General features: G+C 38.4%; 1 protein-coding gene across 8 annotated transcripts in view; it reads left to right on the top strand.

Annotated features, from left to right (window-relative positions):
• Nucleotides 1-19,572, top strand: part of LOC137184342 (neural cell adhesion molecule L1-like protein) — a 54,484-nt gene that overhangs the window by 16,073 nt on the left and 18,839 nt on the right. For all 8 annotated transcript variants that reach the window (XM_067591912.1, XM_067591913.1, XM_067591918.1 and 5 more), the window contains exons 2-21: nucleotides 1,246-1,421; nucleotides 1,986-2,094; nucleotides 2,220-2,407; nucleotides 2,536-2,658; nucleotides 6,645-6,815; nucleotides 7,164-7,202; nucleotides 7,396-7,507; nucleotides 7,631-7,812; nucleotides 7,921-8,055; nucleotides 9,310-9,450; nucleotides 10,834-10,945; nucleotides 11,527-11,693; nucleotides 12,797-12,959; nucleotides 13,443-13,567; nucleotides 13,702-13,806; nucleotides 15,391-15,588; nucleotides 16,002-16,072; nucleotides 16,179-16,401; nucleotides 17,343-17,458; nucleotides 18,761-18,965. In XM_067591912.1, coding sequence (XP_067448013.1) covers nucleotides 1,340-1,421; nucleotides 1,986-2,094; nucleotides 2,220-2,407; nucleotides 2,536-2,658; nucleotides 6,645-6,815; nucleotides 7,164-7,202; nucleotides 7,396-7,507; nucleotides 7,631-7,812; nucleotides 7,921-8,055; nucleotides 9,310-9,450; nucleotides 10,834-10,945; nucleotides 11,527-11,693; nucleotides 12,797-12,959; nucleotides 13,443-13,567; nucleotides 13,702-13,806; nucleotides 15,391-15,588; nucleotides 16,002-16,072; nucleotides 16,179-16,401; nucleotides 17,343-17,458; nucleotides 18,761-18,965 — 2,767 coding nt within the window. In that variant the 5' untranslated portion in view covers nucleotides 1,246-1,339. The remainder of the gene's footprint in view (nucleotides 1-1,245; nucleotides 1,422-1,985; nucleotides 2,095-2,219; nucleotides 2,408-2,535; nucleotides 2,659-6,644; nucleotides 6,816-7,163; nucleotides 7,203-7,395; nucleotides 7,508-7,630; nucleotides 7,813-7,920; nucleotides 8,056-9,309; nucleotides 9,451-10,833; nucleotides 10,946-11,526; nucleotides 11,694-12,796; nucleotides 12,960-13,442; nucleotides 13,568-13,701; nucleotides 13,807-15,390; nucleotides 15,589-16,001; nucleotides 16,073-16,178; nucleotides 16,402-17,342; nucleotides 17,459-18,760; nucleotides 18,966-19,572) is intronic.

Here is a 19,572-nt window from a genome sequence, read left to right as displayed (position 1 = left end):
GCTTTGTTTACTATTCAATCCGGGGGAAGATAATCACAAAAAGTCCTTATAGCAGTAATACACTGCTACAATCTCTCAATTTGTTTAATTGATTCTAAATTCAAGCAGCTTAATCCTGAATCTAGTCTACAACAATTACCACATTAACCTTCCTCACTAAGAAGAGACAACACATGCAGCCATGCGTCCTTAGAAGAACCCTGAACTGATTTGTCCTGAGCAGCACTCAGTCATTGTTAAGGAGTGTACTATATGACTGCAGGAGCTCCCCGCCTTCATTCTCCTGATAGCAGGATTAGCTGGAGGGTGAACCCATTTGGCATCGCCAACGCTGCCGCCACAGTCTCAGCACTGTGAGAACTAAGCCGTGAAATACTGATGGGCTTAGACCAATTTATAGTCTGCCATCTTGGATCTAGCAATCATAGCAGACAGCAGCTTAGCCTTTGTGCCAGTTGGGTTTACTGTAAGCATGCCATCCGATGCCACCAGCCAGGCTTCACAGTTCAAAGGGTAATCTCTAGACAAGTGCTCTGCTGCGTTGTGCTACAACATCATAACAATGAGGGACATCCAGTGTTAAATGGCTTGTATCAACAGGAAATTTTGCATTACTAAGCACAGGTTCTTTGAAGGGGGCCTTATTATAAAACTTTAAAATATCTTCTTTTTTATACATGGAAAATCAAAGATGTTCACAGTGCAAATGACAGATGACAGACAGATTTTATATATTTATATGTGAAGTTATTTGGTCCATTGCTGATACTCACCTCTACTCCTCTGCCTTTGAGTGCTAAGTATTCAAGTAAATTCAATACATTCCCTTTAAGTAATCCAAATTTACTTGCATAACATCATGAAGAACATTATTCTTACCCTGAGGCACAGCATATTTGAAAAAATGATCAAAACAGAACAGAAGTGATCTGTAATGTATTTTAATTGGGATTATCATAGAAAAGCACTGCAAAGTATCCATGCTTGATGGGTTTTTATGTTGTCAGATCTTATTTATCTATCTGCCTTCTGGTTTTCTGTAGTTTCAAGCAGTCAGTCACGTTGTATAAAGAGCCTGTTTTCAAATTTGTTACCATAAGTGTGATAATTTGCAGCTTATTTATAGCAAAGTAACTCTTCTCTTGGGATTCAGTGCCGTGTTTCTGTGATTAGAACAGATGCTTGAAGAGCCCTTACTTGACCACTCAATTTATTATGACTATGTTTTTTAATCTTATTCTTCAGGTCCTCTGTGCCTTAGGAACTCCGAGTGACACCAGCTGATCTGCATCAACACGTTCTCCTGATCTCTACTGTCTCCCTAAACCAGCGGAGCGTGATGAGGTTGGCGGGGAGCCTGCAGCTTGTTCTGTTTTTGGCCTTGACCTCCAGGGCTGCAGGCCTCGATATCCCTCTGGAAGGTAGGAGTGTTACTGAGGGTAATACTTACTGCTCATTTATTCTTCAATAAATATAAAGAGTGGATTTACAAGGTATGTCCGACATGCAAGGCAAGACCTACTAAATGTAAGCACGATCTTATTTGTAATTTTAACTGGTTACTCAACGTGCAATGTTTAATTTCCTCTCTCTGTGTTCTGAATAACATAACATCTGTCAAAAATATGTGTTCGTTTTTGGATGTCCATCCTATTTAAGTATAAAGTAAAGTATGAGGTAAATACTTTAGAAGTGTTGTTGCAGCTGAGGTTTCTTTGTTTAGGGCTAAGAATGCTTTGCAATCATGTCCTGGTGTGCTATTTTAGTTCAGTGTCTATCTAAGGCACCTCGTTTGTCCAGATTATGCAACATTGTTGGCACACAACTTTGTCATGTTGATGATTTCTCAGTCTGGGCTTCATACAGGGCAGTTGGAAAGAAAGGGAAATGATAGAGGAAAAACACAAGAGAGTTGTTGCACTAGCAAAACATTTACATTTAACATTTCTGTGCTAATTTTGTGTGTTTTTGTCTTCATATTGTAGTGGAGCAGGTTCCAACCATAACAACTCACACATCGAGTCCCGTTATTGGCCTTCCTTTCGACAACACTGTTACTCTCAGGTGTGAAGCCAAAGGCAACCCACCACCAGTGTAAGTGACATCAACATGATCTGTGTCCTATCTAACTGTGCCAAAAGATCATAGCTTTGATCACTTGAACAAAACATGCTGTATATCTGTGATTCATTGACCCACTGTATGTTTTGCTTCAACAGATACAGATGGACAAAAGATGGCCAAGACTTTATCGCTCCCCATCTCTCAAAATCCAAAGCCAACCCCAGTGATGGCACTTTTGTGCTCTACAACAAGCAACTGGTCCAGTTCAAGGGCAAATACCGGTGCTATGCTTCCAACAAGTTGGGAACTGCCATGACAGAGGAGATCGAAGTGATAGTTCCTAGTAAGTAACCTTTAGTCTGTTATGTGAAATTGCTGACTAATGCTTTTCAGAGTCATAATAAAACTGTATTTTCTTTCAAATTTTCTTGATAAAGTTTTCATTTTATTTAATGTCTGTGTCTTGGATAGATATCCCTAAGTTTCCAAAGGAGACGATTGATCCTATTGTTGTTGAAGAGGGACAGCCAATTGTCCTGAAATGTAACCCTCCAGAGGGCATGCCCCCACGTCAGATCTTCTGGATGTCTATTGGTAAGCCTTGAAGTAACTGTTAAAGTATAGAGTAACACATCAGTAACACATCATACTCTGAAAACCACGCCCACCAGAGGGGAAAACAATTGGTGCAATAATATGTAATCAAGGGCTGACACGCTAACAAAATGCCTGTAGCTAGCTAAAAACATTAGATTTCAGCATGTAAAAGGATTATTTTAGCAGAGAGGAAAAGATAGTTTATAGCATATGTTTATAGCATATGTTGAAACTCGTTACATTAAGATGCAATACATGAATGCAAGGGCTGACATCACGTCTACAGTAGAGATAGCACAACTGTATAGCAAACCCCACTACAGAACAGGCTAGCATGACACTTTTCACAGCTGATATGGCGAGTACAGGTTGTAAACATTGTTGAGGAAATAACACATGGGCACTTTTTACAGTTAGCATTTCAGCTCAATGCAGGTTAGCTATTCTGTGATTTAAATGTCTATTACAAACACTGCAATACCTTTCAGTTAAACAGCTGTTCTGTTTTTACTTAAAACCTGCGTGTTGTCTGTGACTAGCAGTGTGTCCAGGTGTATGTCATTTTTACGGAGGTGTTTGAGCTGCAGGCTGTCCCTGCAGCTCATGTCGGCTCTGCACTGCATGGTGCACAGCCCTTTAATGTTATCCACTTTTGTCTTCTTAAACTCTCAGTTTTTCGGTTCGGCAGCTTATAAAAACTTTGTTCTGGGTTGGTTACTCTGCTGGTTGTGCATCCCACCACACATTTAGGCATTTTTCTGTTGTTTGCTAGCAGAAAGAAGTTTCTATGGGGCTTTTTTCCTCTATCTTTATTTAAGAGTGAGGTCTTTCAATTTGACAGCATGATTTATTGACTTCATGTTCAGATTTATGTAATTCTTTCCCTTAAAACCCTGCCCTCGCACCCACTGCTTTTTTGTGCTACAACCCTGTCAAAATTTCCCAACCAACAGAATGCCAGGTGTAGTGTTGAACAAAGAAATGATCCCTGCCTCCTTGTGGGCACGTTCGCTTTACTTCTTAGAGCGTCCCATATGGGTGGTTACTCTTTAGCCGGGTTCATCCACTCCTACCCTTCAAGGCTTTATTAAATGTACTTCCTTTGCTTTCTTGTACAACTTTTGGAATAAATAGGACAGTTAACATATATACCGGCGTCTGTAATTTTTACTATAATTGCTACATATAGTAGCTGTATAGTACACTGGAAATGACGTCACCTTCATGACTCAGAAGAGGGAGTCTAGCGGATCACCAAAGTCAAGGACCTTGAGTAAGTTTTTTATGTTAATGGTGCTACTGCTTCCTTCAAAGTGAACTGGTTAAATTATATTTGCAGCACATATATACGTCCATGATAATAGACATGGCTTTCAAGTGTTGTATGTTACATGAACACCGTTGGTAGGCAACTAACAACAAAATGGACAGCAAAATGAACTAGCTAACATATTAAGACAGTAGAAAAGAAAAGTAACTTTAATGAGCTGCTACATTTTTAAAACAGTGGTGAGGTCATGTATCGTGTTGTTATATCGAAGAGTCTTCCTTCTCTTCAAATGCTGTTCATTGTTGCTTATTGAAAGTTACTTTTGTTCTCTACTTACGTCTTAATGTGCTGGCTAGCATTTCTTCCTGTTGCTGTTGGCACTTTTCTCATTCCTAAATAATTGAAATACAGATACAAATATTGCTAGTTGCCTAGCAACAGTGATCATGTTATGTAAACACTTGAAAGCCAAGCATAATATCAAGGATGTATTCTTGTGCTGCAAACATAACTTAACCAGTTCAATTTGAAGGAAGTAATAGCACCATTAACATAAAAAACTCACTTGAGGTCCTTGACTTTGGTGATCTGCTAGACTCCTCTTCTGAGTCGTGAAGGTGATTTTGTTTTCTTCTCTAGCACACTGACAGGAGGCCAGAGTGCTATATGGCTTCTATATGTAGCTATTATAGTAAAAAGTACAGATTCTGGTATATATTTTTATTCCAAAAGTCATACAAGAAAGCAAAGGAAGTACATTTAATAAAGCCTTGAAGGGCAGGAGTGGATGAACCCGGTTGAAGAGTAACCACCCATATGGGACGCTCTAAGAAGTAAAGCGAATGTGCCTGCAAGGAGGCAGGGATCATTTGATTGGTCAACACTATATCTAGCATTCTGTTGGTTGGGGGATTTTGACAGGGTTGGTGCAAAAAAAAATCTGAGGGCAGAGCAGAAATCTGAGAACAGACATTTCACGAGTGCACAGAGCAGCCTGAGTGTGAGGAGAAAGGCTGAAGCTGGAGCAGGAAATCTGTGCAAGCAACAATATATGTGAGCGCAAGCATACAGTTTGAGCAGAAGCAGAGCAAATCTAAGCACAAGCAGGGACTATTTGAGTGTGAGGGCAGGGTTTTGAAGAATTACAAAAATCTGAACATGATATCAATAAATAATGGTCTCAAATTGAAAGATCATGCTCTTGAATATGGGAAAAAAGCCCCATAGCTTGTCATTTATATGGTTGGTTCATGGGTGGCAAAAACACTCACCCACAACTGCAGAGCGCTGCTGTAGGCAAATGTTTTGCCAAGGCTTCAGTATGCTATAAATTAACTAAGTTGTACATCATGTTATCCGACCATGTCTAAAGTGGTGGAATGGTCACATTTGAAAGCAGGGCAAAAAGCCTGTCATCACTGCATAAGGTGGGTGTGATTGACTGTTTTGGAAAAATTACAAAAATTGTAGAAAATAACCCCCCTGCATCTTATGTCAGGATAAAGTGTTTCAGATGCAGTTAGACGATTCAACAAGCACTTAATTTGAAGCATAGAGCAGCCTTCACTGTTCATGAGTCACGTCTTTGTCATTGTGCTGGCACCTTGAAGTGCTCTAGGCTGGGATAATGTCAATAGTTTTCAGGTTCGTTTGCATCACCCTCCTAAAGTTTCTCACAGATGAAAAGAAAGAGCTTGCGACACACCATGTATTTTGGCAAAGGCACATGGCTGTTGGCACCCTAAACTAACCTTCAGTGAAGTCAGCGGTAACAATAAGAAGGGCGGTCAAGGAAAGGTACACACTTCAGTCTCACAAGTTTACCTCACATAAGCACCACTACTGAAGAAAGTGATTTACTGTGTAAAAGGCCACCTCTGTTCTGTCTGAAGTGCTTTGCCAATAGGGGCTGAGTTTTCTGTCCTACCCTAAGAAAGCTCCTCAAACAGCACCAACAAACCTGACTGACGTCAGAAAGATGGAAAGACAGAGGGACAGAATTAATGAATACACTTTTCTGTTTTTATATGTTTTTCTTAGTCATCACACACTTATATTTCCACAGATTGTTACAACAATATGAAATAATAAAATATACTTGAACATGTACATTAGTCTGTCTGAAAAGTACAAACACATTGTGCGTTCTGTATGCAGCCTATGTGCATGAGTGTGAAAAATATTGTTCATTTTGTATTAGTCACCCCTCTTTCCCTCAGGTGTCATGTCACATAAATTAGAACCAAATATGTGTTTTTATGACTTTGCCTTAAACACTGACAAAACAACCAGTGACTTAAAGCTAAGTCTTAAATGAAGCTGTTAAATACTGTGAATGGGTTGCTGAAGGAGTGACACAGAGCTTCAGTGACCCGAGACTTAAATAGCGGCTCTATGTAAACCAAATATGCTGTCACAGTGAGTTCACAGGCTCCATACAAGGAAACTCTTTAGGGCATTTCCATTAAAGTCTATAGCATATATGAGGCTACATTGTGTTGCAATTTGTTATCAGGTGACCTGAGTCTCATTGTGAAGTTGTTGTTGAAATTATTTTTATTTTATATTTTCGACCCTCTGGTGCCCCCGATGAATGTATTTGAGAATGTGCGTGAAAATCCAATTTGTGTCTTCTTACCAGCCACAATACAATATATACATATAATGTTGACATTGATAGCATATCACTGATGAAGAATATGCTCTTTTTCAGATCTCCAGCACATTGAGCAGGATGAGAGGGTTTCCGTGGGCATTGATGGCAACCTGTACTTCTCTAATGCCTTACAGAAAGACAGTCGTCCGGACTACTGTTGCAATGCTGCCTTCTCCAGGATACGCACCATCGTCCAGAAGACCCCCATGGCTGTCATGGTCAAGAGCTGTAGGTTTAAAACATAGTCTGTGAGATTTTTAACCCAAATACAACTGTTAATTATGACAAGAACAGATCCCCGAGAAGCTAATGTGATACATATCTACAAATACACAGCAGTAAAGCCCACTTTTGCTCTACCAAAGGTGTAAAACGACATTTGAATGTTTTTCCAGGTGTTTGTTTCTGGCATATTTTTACTGGTATTCCCCTACCACATACCAAGGAGCAGGGCTTGTCTTGTCATGTTCATGTGGTAACTGATATGACACTGGATTGAGCAATACATGTACTGTGAAGACTAACCATCGCTACCACAACAACCACAATTCTCACACTACATTGTTTTTGTTCCAGTGAAACCTGACGATCAATCTGCTGATAGCGGCAATGCCAGTAAGTGATTTCACCACGTCAAAGCCAACAAAGCCTTCATAGTGAAAATGAAAACATGTTTCACATTATGTGACTCTCTGTTGAACAGACAAAACAATCAGCCTTTAAGTTGCAAATAGCTGCAGTTTATAAGATCATTGATTAAAATTATACATATGAGTGAGGAGGACTGCTCTCTCTATATTCAATGCAGCTGAAGCCCCCCCAATGAGAATACCCAGCCTGCTGCTGCCCTCTGGTGTTCAGACGGAGAAAGTGCTGCTCAAGGGAGAGGAGCTGCAGCTCGAGTGTATACCAGAGGGATTGTATGTATCAATGCTGTATCATCAGGACTGCAACCACATTATCACTGATATATATATATAATATAATATAATCATATTTGTCTGCCATTACGGCTCATAACATGTCCTTGTTTCATTTTGTAGTCCTACTCCAAAGATAGAATGGAGGAAAATGGGAGACAAGCTGTCTACTCGGACAACATTTAACAACTTTGGAAAGCTGTTGACCATATCTGCTATAGAAGAGAGCGATGAAGGGAAATACATGTGTAAAGCCAAAAATCCCGCTGGAGAGGCTGTTCACTACTTTGATGTAATAGTGGAAGGTAGGTCAACATCAGGAGCTAATTATACTTGCGTTTGTTTTCTTCAAAGAGAGAGAGATGACAGTTGTTTTGACTCAAACCAACACAGCACTTCTTAACATCTCCCAGAGCCTCCAAAGTGGCTGACAGAGCCTCCTCAGAGCCAGCTGACTGTGATTGGGACTGATGTTCACATCAAGTGCTCGGTCAGTGGAAAACCACTGCCAGACATAACGTGGAGGAGGAATGGAGAAATTTTCGAAGGTGAGTGACAGTAATTCTAGTGGTGGTTTTATGCATCTTTTGCCACCGGGCAGGAGGACAGGGCAGTGAGAAGCTACACCAACCTTCAACCACAGAACCCCGAGTTCAAGTCGACAAGCAGATAATTGTTCTTCAACGCTTGTGAGACATGCTTGCCTCCTTGACAATTTCAGAATTTAAAATACAGACTATACCAAACGGAAGTGTTAATTAACATATTTAACATTCTACTATGTGACTACTGACTGGGGTCCCTGGGCACCCCAAGAATAAACTGCTATAAGAAACAACCATCATAGCCAAATGTTAACTTCTTTCCTCTCAAAACATTATTAGTTGTGTAATTAATGTCACCTGAAAAAAACTTGGTTGACATTATTATTATTTTAGGAAAATTACAGTTAATTTGCATATTGTGTGAAACAAAGCCTTCAAAATGACTGACCGAGTGCCGCCCCCCCCCCCCCCCCCCCCCCCCCCCCCCAATAGTGTGTGATACTTTTAATTAGGACCCATGGCAAACATGAACTCAATAAATTGGGTGCTTTTGACTGGGGTCCCCCCAGGACCCCAGTTCATTGTTATTTTTAAAAAGCACCAATTAAAACAGAAACTGAAAACAATTATATGAGGTCATTGGGAACAAATTGACAAAGTCATGAAAAATTGGAATGATAGAATAAAGCACCTGTGAGATATGACAATAAGTAAACCTCTGGGGTCTGTGGGGAGCACGGTTGGTAGAAGGTTAAAAGTAAAAGTTGTCTTTCTTTAGTGGTTATAAATAATGTAAAATGTTAGAAAAATTGAGATTTACAAAATTATATGTAAAAATGTCCTGATAAGAATTATTATGTTATATATTTAAATAGGAAAATGTGTGATTTTATTCATCATTCATAACGAGTTGATTCCTAGTGAAATGTACTGTTCAAAATCTACCACCATCATCATCATCATCATCATCATCGTCATCATCATCATCATCATCATCATCATCATCATCTCTGATAGTAAAGTTTATTGTTCATCTAACATGTCCTGTGTCAGTCTCTACATATCTCTTTCATAAAAAACAAAACAAAACTGAGGGATGATCACTAAAAATTGTTTGTTCATATTAAGTGAAGAAATATATATTTTTCAGATATTTTCAAATATTGATCTCATAATTAACCTAAAAAACATATTGGTTGTGCTTTAGTGTGCTGCTTGTGAAATGAGCTTCATGTTATGTTTTTATGTTGCTGTCAGATGACCCTCTGAACAACAGGCGGGTGCTTGATGACACTGTGGTGCTCCACAACGCCATGCCAGGGGACAGTGGCGTCTACCAGTGTGAAGCCTCCAACAGGCATGGCAGTATTCTGGCCAACATTAACATCATGGTCATGAGTGAGTATTACAGTCACAGGCCAAGGACATAATTATTACATCATAAAAATAATGGTCACTTAATCATGTACAACTGAGTCTGTGAATTGTTGTGTAGTTTGTGTGGACTCAATAACGTCATGCAGGTCCTTCAGATTTTGAGGTGGTGCTTTAACTTTACAAACATCCAACATCTTTCTGATCCTATGTCCTATTATCAGACGATGTCAGGTCCCAGAATTCATATGGGCAGCAAAGTTTTTCAGTCTTTAATCACTAAATTTTGTGATAACACATATCATTGTGATATATTTTTAACTATATCGCTATCGCTTCATCTTCTTATTGGTTGACATCAGCTGACTAAATCTTATCGTTATTGTTTCATTCTTGAGAAATCGTATATACTGCACTGCACCTAAATCCTTTGCAGTCAATCCTTTCTGAGATTATAGTTTCAGTATGTCTTGCACCAGCATTTAAACACAGTCAAGGTTGTTGAAATAACGCATTTCCATGACATTCAGTTCAATATCACTTGTTATCATTTTATTACCGTGTGCTTTATGTATATGTGAGTCACCGTGTGGAGGAGGAGATATTGACTTAAATGGCAGTTTACCTAATAAAGAGAGTGTCACCTCTGTTACACTAGCTTCTCTTTCATCTTTCATTCAAACCTAAGAATTAATTTGTTAGCATAACAAAAAAACACAGCTCCCATTAAAATGTCTCAGCTTGGTATTGTAGCGCTACTTATGTCATAGTAACTTCCTTTCTTCCATATCCATGATATCCAACAACACTCTCCACTCATGTCATTTTTCTAATTTTTTAGCTGTAATTTCTGCCGTCTAAAACGTCTGCACCGCTCAGCCCTCTCTGTCTTGTTGTTATTACAGTCATTCAGGGCTGCAACTAAATGACTTGCTTAACTGATGAATTGTTTGGTCTATAAAAAGTCAGATAATAGTGAAAAATGCCCATTGCAATTTCCCAGGTTATTCAAATTGCTTGGTCCAATGCCCAAAGATATTCTGTTTACTTTCATAGAAGACTAAGAAAACCAGCAAATTGTCACATTTTGGAAACAATTTTTGACATCATTGCACACAAATGACATAAATGATTAATTGATTATCAGAATTGTTGCCAATTAATTGGCTGTCAATGTTTTAACAAGCGGGGGCCCTTCAACACGCCCATCAAACGTCGCAGTTCATCAGTTTAACCAGTGTCTTAAAAGAAAAAAACCCTAAATATGAAATGAACAACATTACAAAGTTTAAGTTCATAAGTTTATGCTTCAGATTTTTGTAATTCATGTAATTACAAATGTTAAAGTTCTCTTGTATCTTGTAAAAAACATTTTAGTTAATCTCTCCTCCCTCCACTTGCTCTTAGATATGGCTCCTCTCATACTGACAAAGGACCATCAAGAGTACGCTGTGGTACAAGGAAAGGACATTGTCATGAACTGCAGTGTTTTCAGTAGTCCACCACCCACCATCTTTTGGTAAGTGACTACCATGAACATCAGGAATTTGTCCCAGTGACATCTGTCACAGTACATTTTGACACATATTGTTAAGACAAAAGAACCTTACACCCTCATTCAGTGTGATATGTTTTCTTCAGGTAATTATGGTTTTATTCATACATTTACATTACTGTATATCAGTCAGTTCTGTGCAGCTTGCAGATGTCTGAGCTATAGTCTAAAGAATGAATCAGGTCACATATTGTAACACTGCAGTGAGTCATGCTATTAATCCCACACTGCTTCAGGTGTCTGTATGACAGTCTGATGTTGACACTTATGTCTGTTTAATGAGATAATCCTCTTCCGTTCCTTGAAATTGGGCTAATTAAATCCTATTAACTAGCACTGCAGAGCTGCTACAGCTCTACAAAAGGGAAATAGGATCTTAGACAGTCCATGAAAAAACACTCTTAACTTTAAAAAGACCCTCAGAATATTAGGATAGCAGATGATTCATCAGATGATCCTTTCCATCTTTTTTGTTTCTAAGCACTTCTGCTGTCAGATAAGTTGTATGCACAGTCTTAAAGAGGTCTGAAAACTTTCTCTCCTAGGGCCAGAGATGAGACTCCAGAAACCATCACGGGGGAACGTTTTTTTACCCTCCAGAGCGGATCATTGCAAATCACCAGTGCAGAAAAAAACGACAGTGGGAAATACGTGTGTGATGCCATTAACAAGGAGGGCGAGTCAGCTATCACTGCTGTGCTGGATGTAAAAGGTATCTCAGCAACATGATTAGTGCTTTCCTTAAGCATGAGTAAACCTATCCATTACACAAGATTATTCATTAAAGGGGCAGTTCACCCGAATGACAAATAGACCTATTGTCTGCCCAAAGTTTTAAAGTTTTTAGTGACATTAGGGGGCTCTAGAGATGGCCAATGTCAGACTGTCAGATGGTTGGTTGGTTGGTCCATTACTTTGGTCCAGACTGAAATATCTCAACAACTATTCAATGGATTACAATGAAATTTGTTACTGGCATTCATGTTCCCATAGGATGAATTGTAATGACTTTGGTGAACCTCTAACTTTCCATCTGGCACCATCATCTGACCAAAATTGTCTTTGTCTTTGGTTTATGCTAATTAGCAAATATTTTCATGCTAACATGCTTAACTAATATGATTATTCATTTTACATTCTACGCATCGGCATGTTAGCGTGATCATTGTGTGCTAGCATGCTGTCATTAGCATTTTCCTCAAAACACCGCTGTGCCTAAGTACAGCCTAACAGAGCCGCTAATGTGGCTAAGGACTCTTCTATGTGGCTAGCCTAGGGGTGGGGAAAAAATGTTTCTGTAATTCAGATGAACTGCCCCCTTAAAATGATAGTAATTTATATATAAATTAAATAAAAGTGTGGTTGTGTTATAACCAAACTTGGATTAGAGCTTTTGTAGTGAGGTCATGGGTTTTTGCACGTCGTTTGTTTAGGTTGTATTCAAATAAACTTTAGATGTGGAATAGGACAGGTTAAGTAGATTTGTCGTTTCTTTTTTTTTTATCATGCTCTGCTTTGTTTTTCCCTATGTTTTATTTTTTTAATATACAGTAATGTATTACAGCAATATTGTCTGTGAGTGCTGGAATAGTTAAAAGAAGGTGGTCTGTTACCATTAGGTCCTTTCATCTTTCATTGATGTTATAAGAGGATGCAGCAGAAATAATGATATCATACAGCATATTGAGAAATATATATTTCACTGACATGTCATAAATGCAAATTACCATGGAAATTTATTGAGCAATATCAAGACATTTCCATTTTATTACTCATTTCACTCGTTTCACTCATGGCTTTTTTTTTTATCTTTAGACCCCACAAAAATAATAGAGCCACCTCAGGATGTTCAGATCATCAGTGGGACCACAGCCCAGTTGATGTGCCAGGCAGAGTATGATAAAAGCCTGCAGGGCACCTTTGAGGTGCTCTGGAGGAAGGATGGGGAGGAGATCCCACTTTCCTTTGAAAATTCCAGGTGGGTGGCTGTGGTTTGATAGTGTTTTCATTGGTTCTCAGATGTGTGTGTGTTTAAGACGGCATTTTCAGTTTCTTTATCTGTATATTAATGCAAAGGAAGAAAGAAACATGCAAGTCCCAGAAGATTTGTTCCCTATCCTAATCAGTACCAATGGATTCAGGGGGTCAAAGACAGAGGTTTTTTATTTTTATTTGACTGGTTATTAGATAGTTTGTTTGCAAGATATCTATAAAAGGTTACTTACCTGAATAATAAAAGTCTGGCACACATAAACCATGACTGTCTATCACCATGTACATTTTGATGCAGTTTCAGATTGAGATGTAGATAAAAAAAAATGAAAAATGTCTTTTATTAAAATGGATAAAAAATGTAGAGGATTGTGTAGCTTTTGTTGATTGATTGATTGATTGATTGATTGATTGATTGACGTTATATCCCTGCTATATCCCAGTGAATGTGCTTGTATTGTATGTTCAGGTACTTTGTGGATGATGGCATGCTGCAGATCATGAATGTGAACCTGAGTGATGATGGAATCTACACATGCATTGCCAGAACCAATCTAGATGAGGACAATGCCACTGCGTTGCTCACAGTACTGGGTAAGATAGTTTTGTAAATAAATTTCAGTTTATTTATTATATATTGATTTATTTAAATTCTACAGATGTTTTGATGATTAAATTCACAGTTGCTTCCAAGCATCTATCGTTGTTGTATGTACTCTGTGTTGCAGATGTTCCTGATGCTCCAACAAACATAGAGGTGTCTGAACTAAAGAGTGAGAGGAATGTTTCCCTGTCTTGGATACCTGGGAGAGATCACAACAGCTATGTAACAGGTAAAAGTTAATGTGGAATCAAATCTAAAATATGTATAATGCTTAACTTCTATGACTCTTTTTGGTGTAAAATACTGCAACAGAGAAACTGCTATTACTCAGAGATCATTGACAGTTGCTTATCATGTACTGTTGTGACTGTTACACTTAAGATTATCAGTGTCCAAAATAATCTAATTACTTTGTTATTATGGTGCTGTTACAAAATATATTAGAGGGTAATAAGGTGAAGTTTCAGAGGAACAAAACAAGAGGACACTTTTTAATTAATTATGGCTCCTCTGGCCATAATTCACCTACTTTAAATATCAAAATCTTATCATGTCTCCTCTGCTGTGAAAATGAGAGTGAACAGAATCTGCTGCTGTGATCACTGTTGACTGAACTAACATTATTTAACAGGTGATTGTTGCTGTAAGTGCTGAGGATCCTGGCAAAGGACCTTGTCTCACTTCTAATTTATTTTTGGAAGTCAGTGATGATAAGAATTGATATCAATTCATAAATGTATCCTATTCTAGGTTTGTAATGTTTCTTAGCTTTGATATGTGTTATCTATGAACAGAAATAAAGACTGAGAAGTATAGTCATTTTATTTGTTAAATTTAACATGTTAGAGACGCAGGCATCAGCTCTTTTCTAAATGATATTTGTGGATCACACAGTTTGATTCAACACCAGGTGGATGTGTGGAGAACTTAATATTCATTTTATGTAATTAATTTGCCATGGACTTGCCAAAAGCTATGGCTGTGTCTCAAATCCCTCCCTCGTTAACTAATTTATTATTCCCTACATGATAAACAGTCCGTCGGGTAATCTATGGCAAGTAGTTAATTGAGATTTGGACACTTAGACATACACAGCGTAGTGTTGCATAACTAATCTACATGTCTGTCATCTCAGAAGCAAAAGTGAAGCAATTAATTATGTGATTTTAGCAAATGCCGTTTTATTGTCATTCATAACAATGTTGAACTTTTTGACGGTGTGCTTACATTAGCACAAAAGGGCATAAAGTGAATATAGTGCAGCATTGCAAGATAGAGGTAATATCCTGAAAATTAAATGTTTTACCTGTATTTCAAAACTTCTTTTTGGGCAATTCACTTTTTTTTTCTCAAGACCGAGACCTTTCTCATGCCTGTGCATTAAGTATTAAGATTGAGTCAAGAAATTGTTAACCTAGCTTAGCATCAAGACTGGGATCAGGGGCACACAGCTAGTCTGGCTCTCTCTAAAGTTCAAAAGTCCTCCTACCAGCACTTCTAAAGTTCACCAAGTAACACATTGTACCTGGTTTTTGGTTTTAGAGAGAAGTACGTACAATTATTAGCTTATTTTTTCTCATTCTTTAAGCTAGTGTAATTGCCTCCTGATCCCAGCTTTGTACTTCACACACAGACATGAGAGTGGTGTTATTCCTTTATTGGTGTAGTGAAAACATTAAACCTGTATTGAAGACAATCCATCAATATTTTATAGTGGACTAAAACTAGACAAAAATAAAAGTGGTTTTAATTATTGATTATTTGTATGGCGATAATTAAATGTGTATGTCTCCTATCTCCTCCATGAGCACAGAGTTTATAGTGGAGTATGAGGAGAGCCAATGGGATCCAGGCAGGTGGAAAGAGCTACAGAAAGTCCCTGGTAACCAGGCAACAGCCGAGCTGGCACTATATGGACACCTTAACTACCAGTTTAGAGTGTATGCTGTTAACGCCATTGGACCCGGACCCCCCAGTGAGCCTACTGAGAGACACAAAACACCCCCTGCTGGTGAGAGTCGCTCTCTTTAATTAACATTTTCTGCTGTGGTTATCTGTCTATTGTGAAAGCATGTGCAGTTTTAACATATCCTTTGAAATGTGCAGAGTGCAAGTGTATGGAGAGGCCAGCGTTTGGCCACAGGACTTTGTAACAGTAGGGGGTGTGGATATTTTTGGGTCTCAAAAGCCCTTAAAGTGCGTAAAGTATTAGCTCCAACACATGTTGCTGCTTAACCTTGGCTCTCATTTGAATATGTACATCTACTACAATTACCAAAGTGTCTGATTTAGCTGAACAGTATGGATGGATTTACATTTTATCAGTAAAAGACTACAGAACATCAAGATAAAGATCAACTCCACTTCAAGCAGTTTTTTCAGCTTTAATAATATGATTATACAACTTCACATATCTCTTCAAAGCTCCTGATAGGAACCCAGAAAACATTAAAATTCAAGGTCATCTTCCTCATCAAATGGACATTAGCTGGGAGGTAAGAGAAAGAGCATCTCTACGTAGAACATTGTACACTATAAACTATTATCACATGAAAGCATTTTTAAAGATTTGTAACTCATCAGTACATTGTCCTGTTGTAGCCGCTGTTGCCTATCGAACACAACGGCCCAGGCCTCGAGTACAGGGTAAGCTACAGGAAACTGGGGGTGGAAGATGATTGGAGGGAGCATCTGGTCAAGAGACACTCCTTTGTCGTGAGGAACACGTCCACTTTTGTCCCGTATGAGATCAAAATTCAGAGCAGGAACAGCCACGGCTGGGGACCAGAGCCTAAAATTGTTACAGGTTACTCTGGAGAAGATGGTGAGTTATAGACGTAATATTACTTCCTCTACTTTATGTATTCATGTCATTAATATGTTTTATCCACAATTTCGGTATATAATATGTTTATATGTGACTCACTTCTGTTTTACCGGTTCATTAAAACATAGCCTGAAGCTGAACCGGCACATGTAGCTGTTGTTTTGCTTATGACTTACTGTGAACTTTTTGTGTTACCGTATGCCACCGTGTCCTCAGTTGTCTTTTGGCATTGTCTGCGGGAAAATGTGTCAGGTTAAGTTCTTTCATTTTTTCCCTTTAGCCCATGGTTTTTAATCCCATGCAGGTGTGCAGTAGTGACATTTCCTCCCCTCTGAAATCCCTCCCCCACACCTTTGCTAAATTCAGCAGGTGGCAGATAACCTTTGTAGAGCAGAGGGATTTCCAAATTTCCACTTCTGTCTCAGAGGCTGTTGGAGATTTGACAGATCACGACACACTTTGCGCTGTAGGCCTACAGAGGCACAATGGCTGCTTCTGTCTCTTGTGTCTGCTGTGCTCCTATCATTTCCTGCTACCAGTACAGTAACATGTAGAGCAGAACATATATTTAGAATATTTTCATTCCATGTTTGCTGTTGTTTTTTTCCCTGCAAAGAAAGAAGCTTTGAGCAAATGAGCTGGTTTATCTGGTGGCCAGCTGAATGTATATTTTGTGCACTTTATGCAGATATCAGCATCAGTGTTTTAATTTACCATCTTAACCAGAAACTGATCATTTCTGCATGGCCTCAAACCATTGAATTAGGCAATTTTTTGGTAACAAGGTTATTTTATTGTTCTACTGCGTCTGCAAGCATTTATCTTCCAATTTTCTTTCTTTATACATGCTTTATACATGCTTTTTAGAGTCTCTGTGAAGGTAGCCTGTTGTTTGCAGTTAGTCTGTATTCCTGACCTTCCCTCCATGTGTTCTTCAGTCCCTTCTGCACCACCACGGGATGTAGCGGTGGAGGTGATCAACACCACTGTTCTGAGAGTGAGCTGGACCCCGGTTCCAACTGCCACACTGAGAGGTCATCTAAGGGGATATGATGTAAGTTTTCACTGTATTAAAACACTGTCCAAGAAATCTTTGGAGGCAGAAATAAGACTCTTGGTTAAGAAAAATCAAACCAAGCAGAACCAAAGAGTTAAAGTTTGTTTTCATATCATGCTGTATAACTGAAGACTTTCACAGGCAACAGAGGAACTCTTGAAAGCAATGATTTGGTAGCACTTAACAATAATTTACAATATAGCAATGGCTTCATATGAATGACATATGAATGCAGAAATATGAATATGAGTGAAATAATGTAATAATGTGCAGTAACTAACAACTTGATAATTATACAGTAATTACTGGTACAAAGGTTGCATCAGCCATCAGTCACTCATTAATACTCATACAAAAAAATAAAAAGCTGCAGTTGATACAACTTTGTAAAAAGCAGATTGATCAATTTTCATTTTCTAAAGAATCAGTAATAATTGGAAGAAAATGCTATTAACTATAGAGAGTCCTATGATAGTTATTACTGTAATCAAAATTAAAGTGCTCAGATCAGAGTTTTGAGAGAGTAATTACCATTCATTTGAATTGTTGGCTAATATTACTTAGATTGTCTGAATCCCTTTTCTGCTATAATTAGATCTTTTTTCAGTACACTTTTGTGCTAAGCCTCGTCTTTTCAGTGTGTGATAATCAAAGATAGCTTCCCAGGAAAGAGACGCCATTGTCCACCACTATTTTACCTCTTTCAACTAATAAGTGTGCAAACAATACTTTTAACTGAGAGATACTGATACTGTGCAGTTGAGACAGAAATGCAAAAATCTTCATTATGTCATTTTAAAGTGAATCTTTTTTTCCCCCTGAACAGAACATTAAAAGTCACACACTGACATTGCTCATAAACCTTACAGTTTCCGAAAAACAAAACTATATGTCACTTACATTTGACGAATTTATATCTGTAAGAACACAGTCATTACTGTATAGGAATGAGCACATGGAGAGAGATTAGTCCTTGTAATCATAATGGTTTTGAAATTTTTTATATATATTATATATTTTATATATATTGTTATCTGTATATGTGTTGGAACAATGACAGTTGCGTGAAGTAGCCCTTTATCACACACCATCACTTGAGGTGAAAAAAAGCTACATCTCATATTCATAATTCATAGGTGATGTCTGATTTCAGATACCAGATATCTGCCTCATTACAGGTGAAATCTGTAATTAATTACTGCTCCTCAACATATTTTATCTCACTGTTCTGTCTTTCTCCCTCTCTCTATGGTCCATTCAGACTTGTTTCTTATCATTTTCTATTCTCCCCTCTCACAGGTTCACTGGTTGAGGAAGTGGAGTCTGCGGAATCCTAACAAGGCTTTAGATGAGCGCCACTCCCTTTCCTTCCCTGGGAAGAGGAGTCATGCCATTGTGCCTGGCCTCCAACCTTTTTCCGAGTACAGACTCACTGTCAACGTTTTCAACAAGAAGGGCAACGGGCCCAACAGTGACCCGGTCACGTTCAGCACACCAGAGGGAGGTGAGGTGTTGAGGATGACACAAACATACAGAACACAACATATACAGTAGGTGTTAGTTATACACATGTAAGTATAAGTATAAGTAGACAACAACATAAAAAATAAACTCAAGCTTGCAGGTGGCCATTTAAATTGACTCAGGCAACAAGCCAAGGACTTTTAACAAAAGCCCATATGCCGTATGTCACAATGTTTACCCTTTGAGAACAAGAGAGAAAGAGGAGGTCATTAAAGGTAGTAAGCGGTGTGCTGGCACAACTCAGTGTTGCACCCTTGTGAGATGACAAAGCTGCTTAAAACAGGCAAACTGTCAAATGGTTACACCAGTGTGTTTTACATCTGTTTAACAAGTAAGAAAGAGGTAAAGAAGGCTTTAAAACAATATAATGCACACCAAAAAAAAAAAGCAAGCTTGAAAAGACATGTAAGTGGAGAGAAATAAATCCTATGTCATTTAGTTAAGAACATGACCGACTGTCTTGATTCAAGCATCTTAAAAATAATGAAACTTTAAAACTATTTAAAACAGATGTAACGTTTAACCACCTTCAAGTAAACAAAAAGCTGCTAGTAAAACATCTGTATACAGTAGACGCATTAACATAA

Source organism: Thunnus thynnus, chromosome 6 (assembly GCF_963924715.1).
Source record: "Thunnus thynnus chromosome 6, fThuThy2.1, whole genome shotgun sequence".
Lineage (NCBI taxonomy): Eukaryota > Metazoa > Chordata > Actinopteri > Scombriformes > Scombridae > Thunnus > Thunnus thynnus.
The sequence above is the reverse complement of the archived record's forward strand: the minus strand, read 5'-3'. Positions and strand labels throughout refer to the sequence as shown.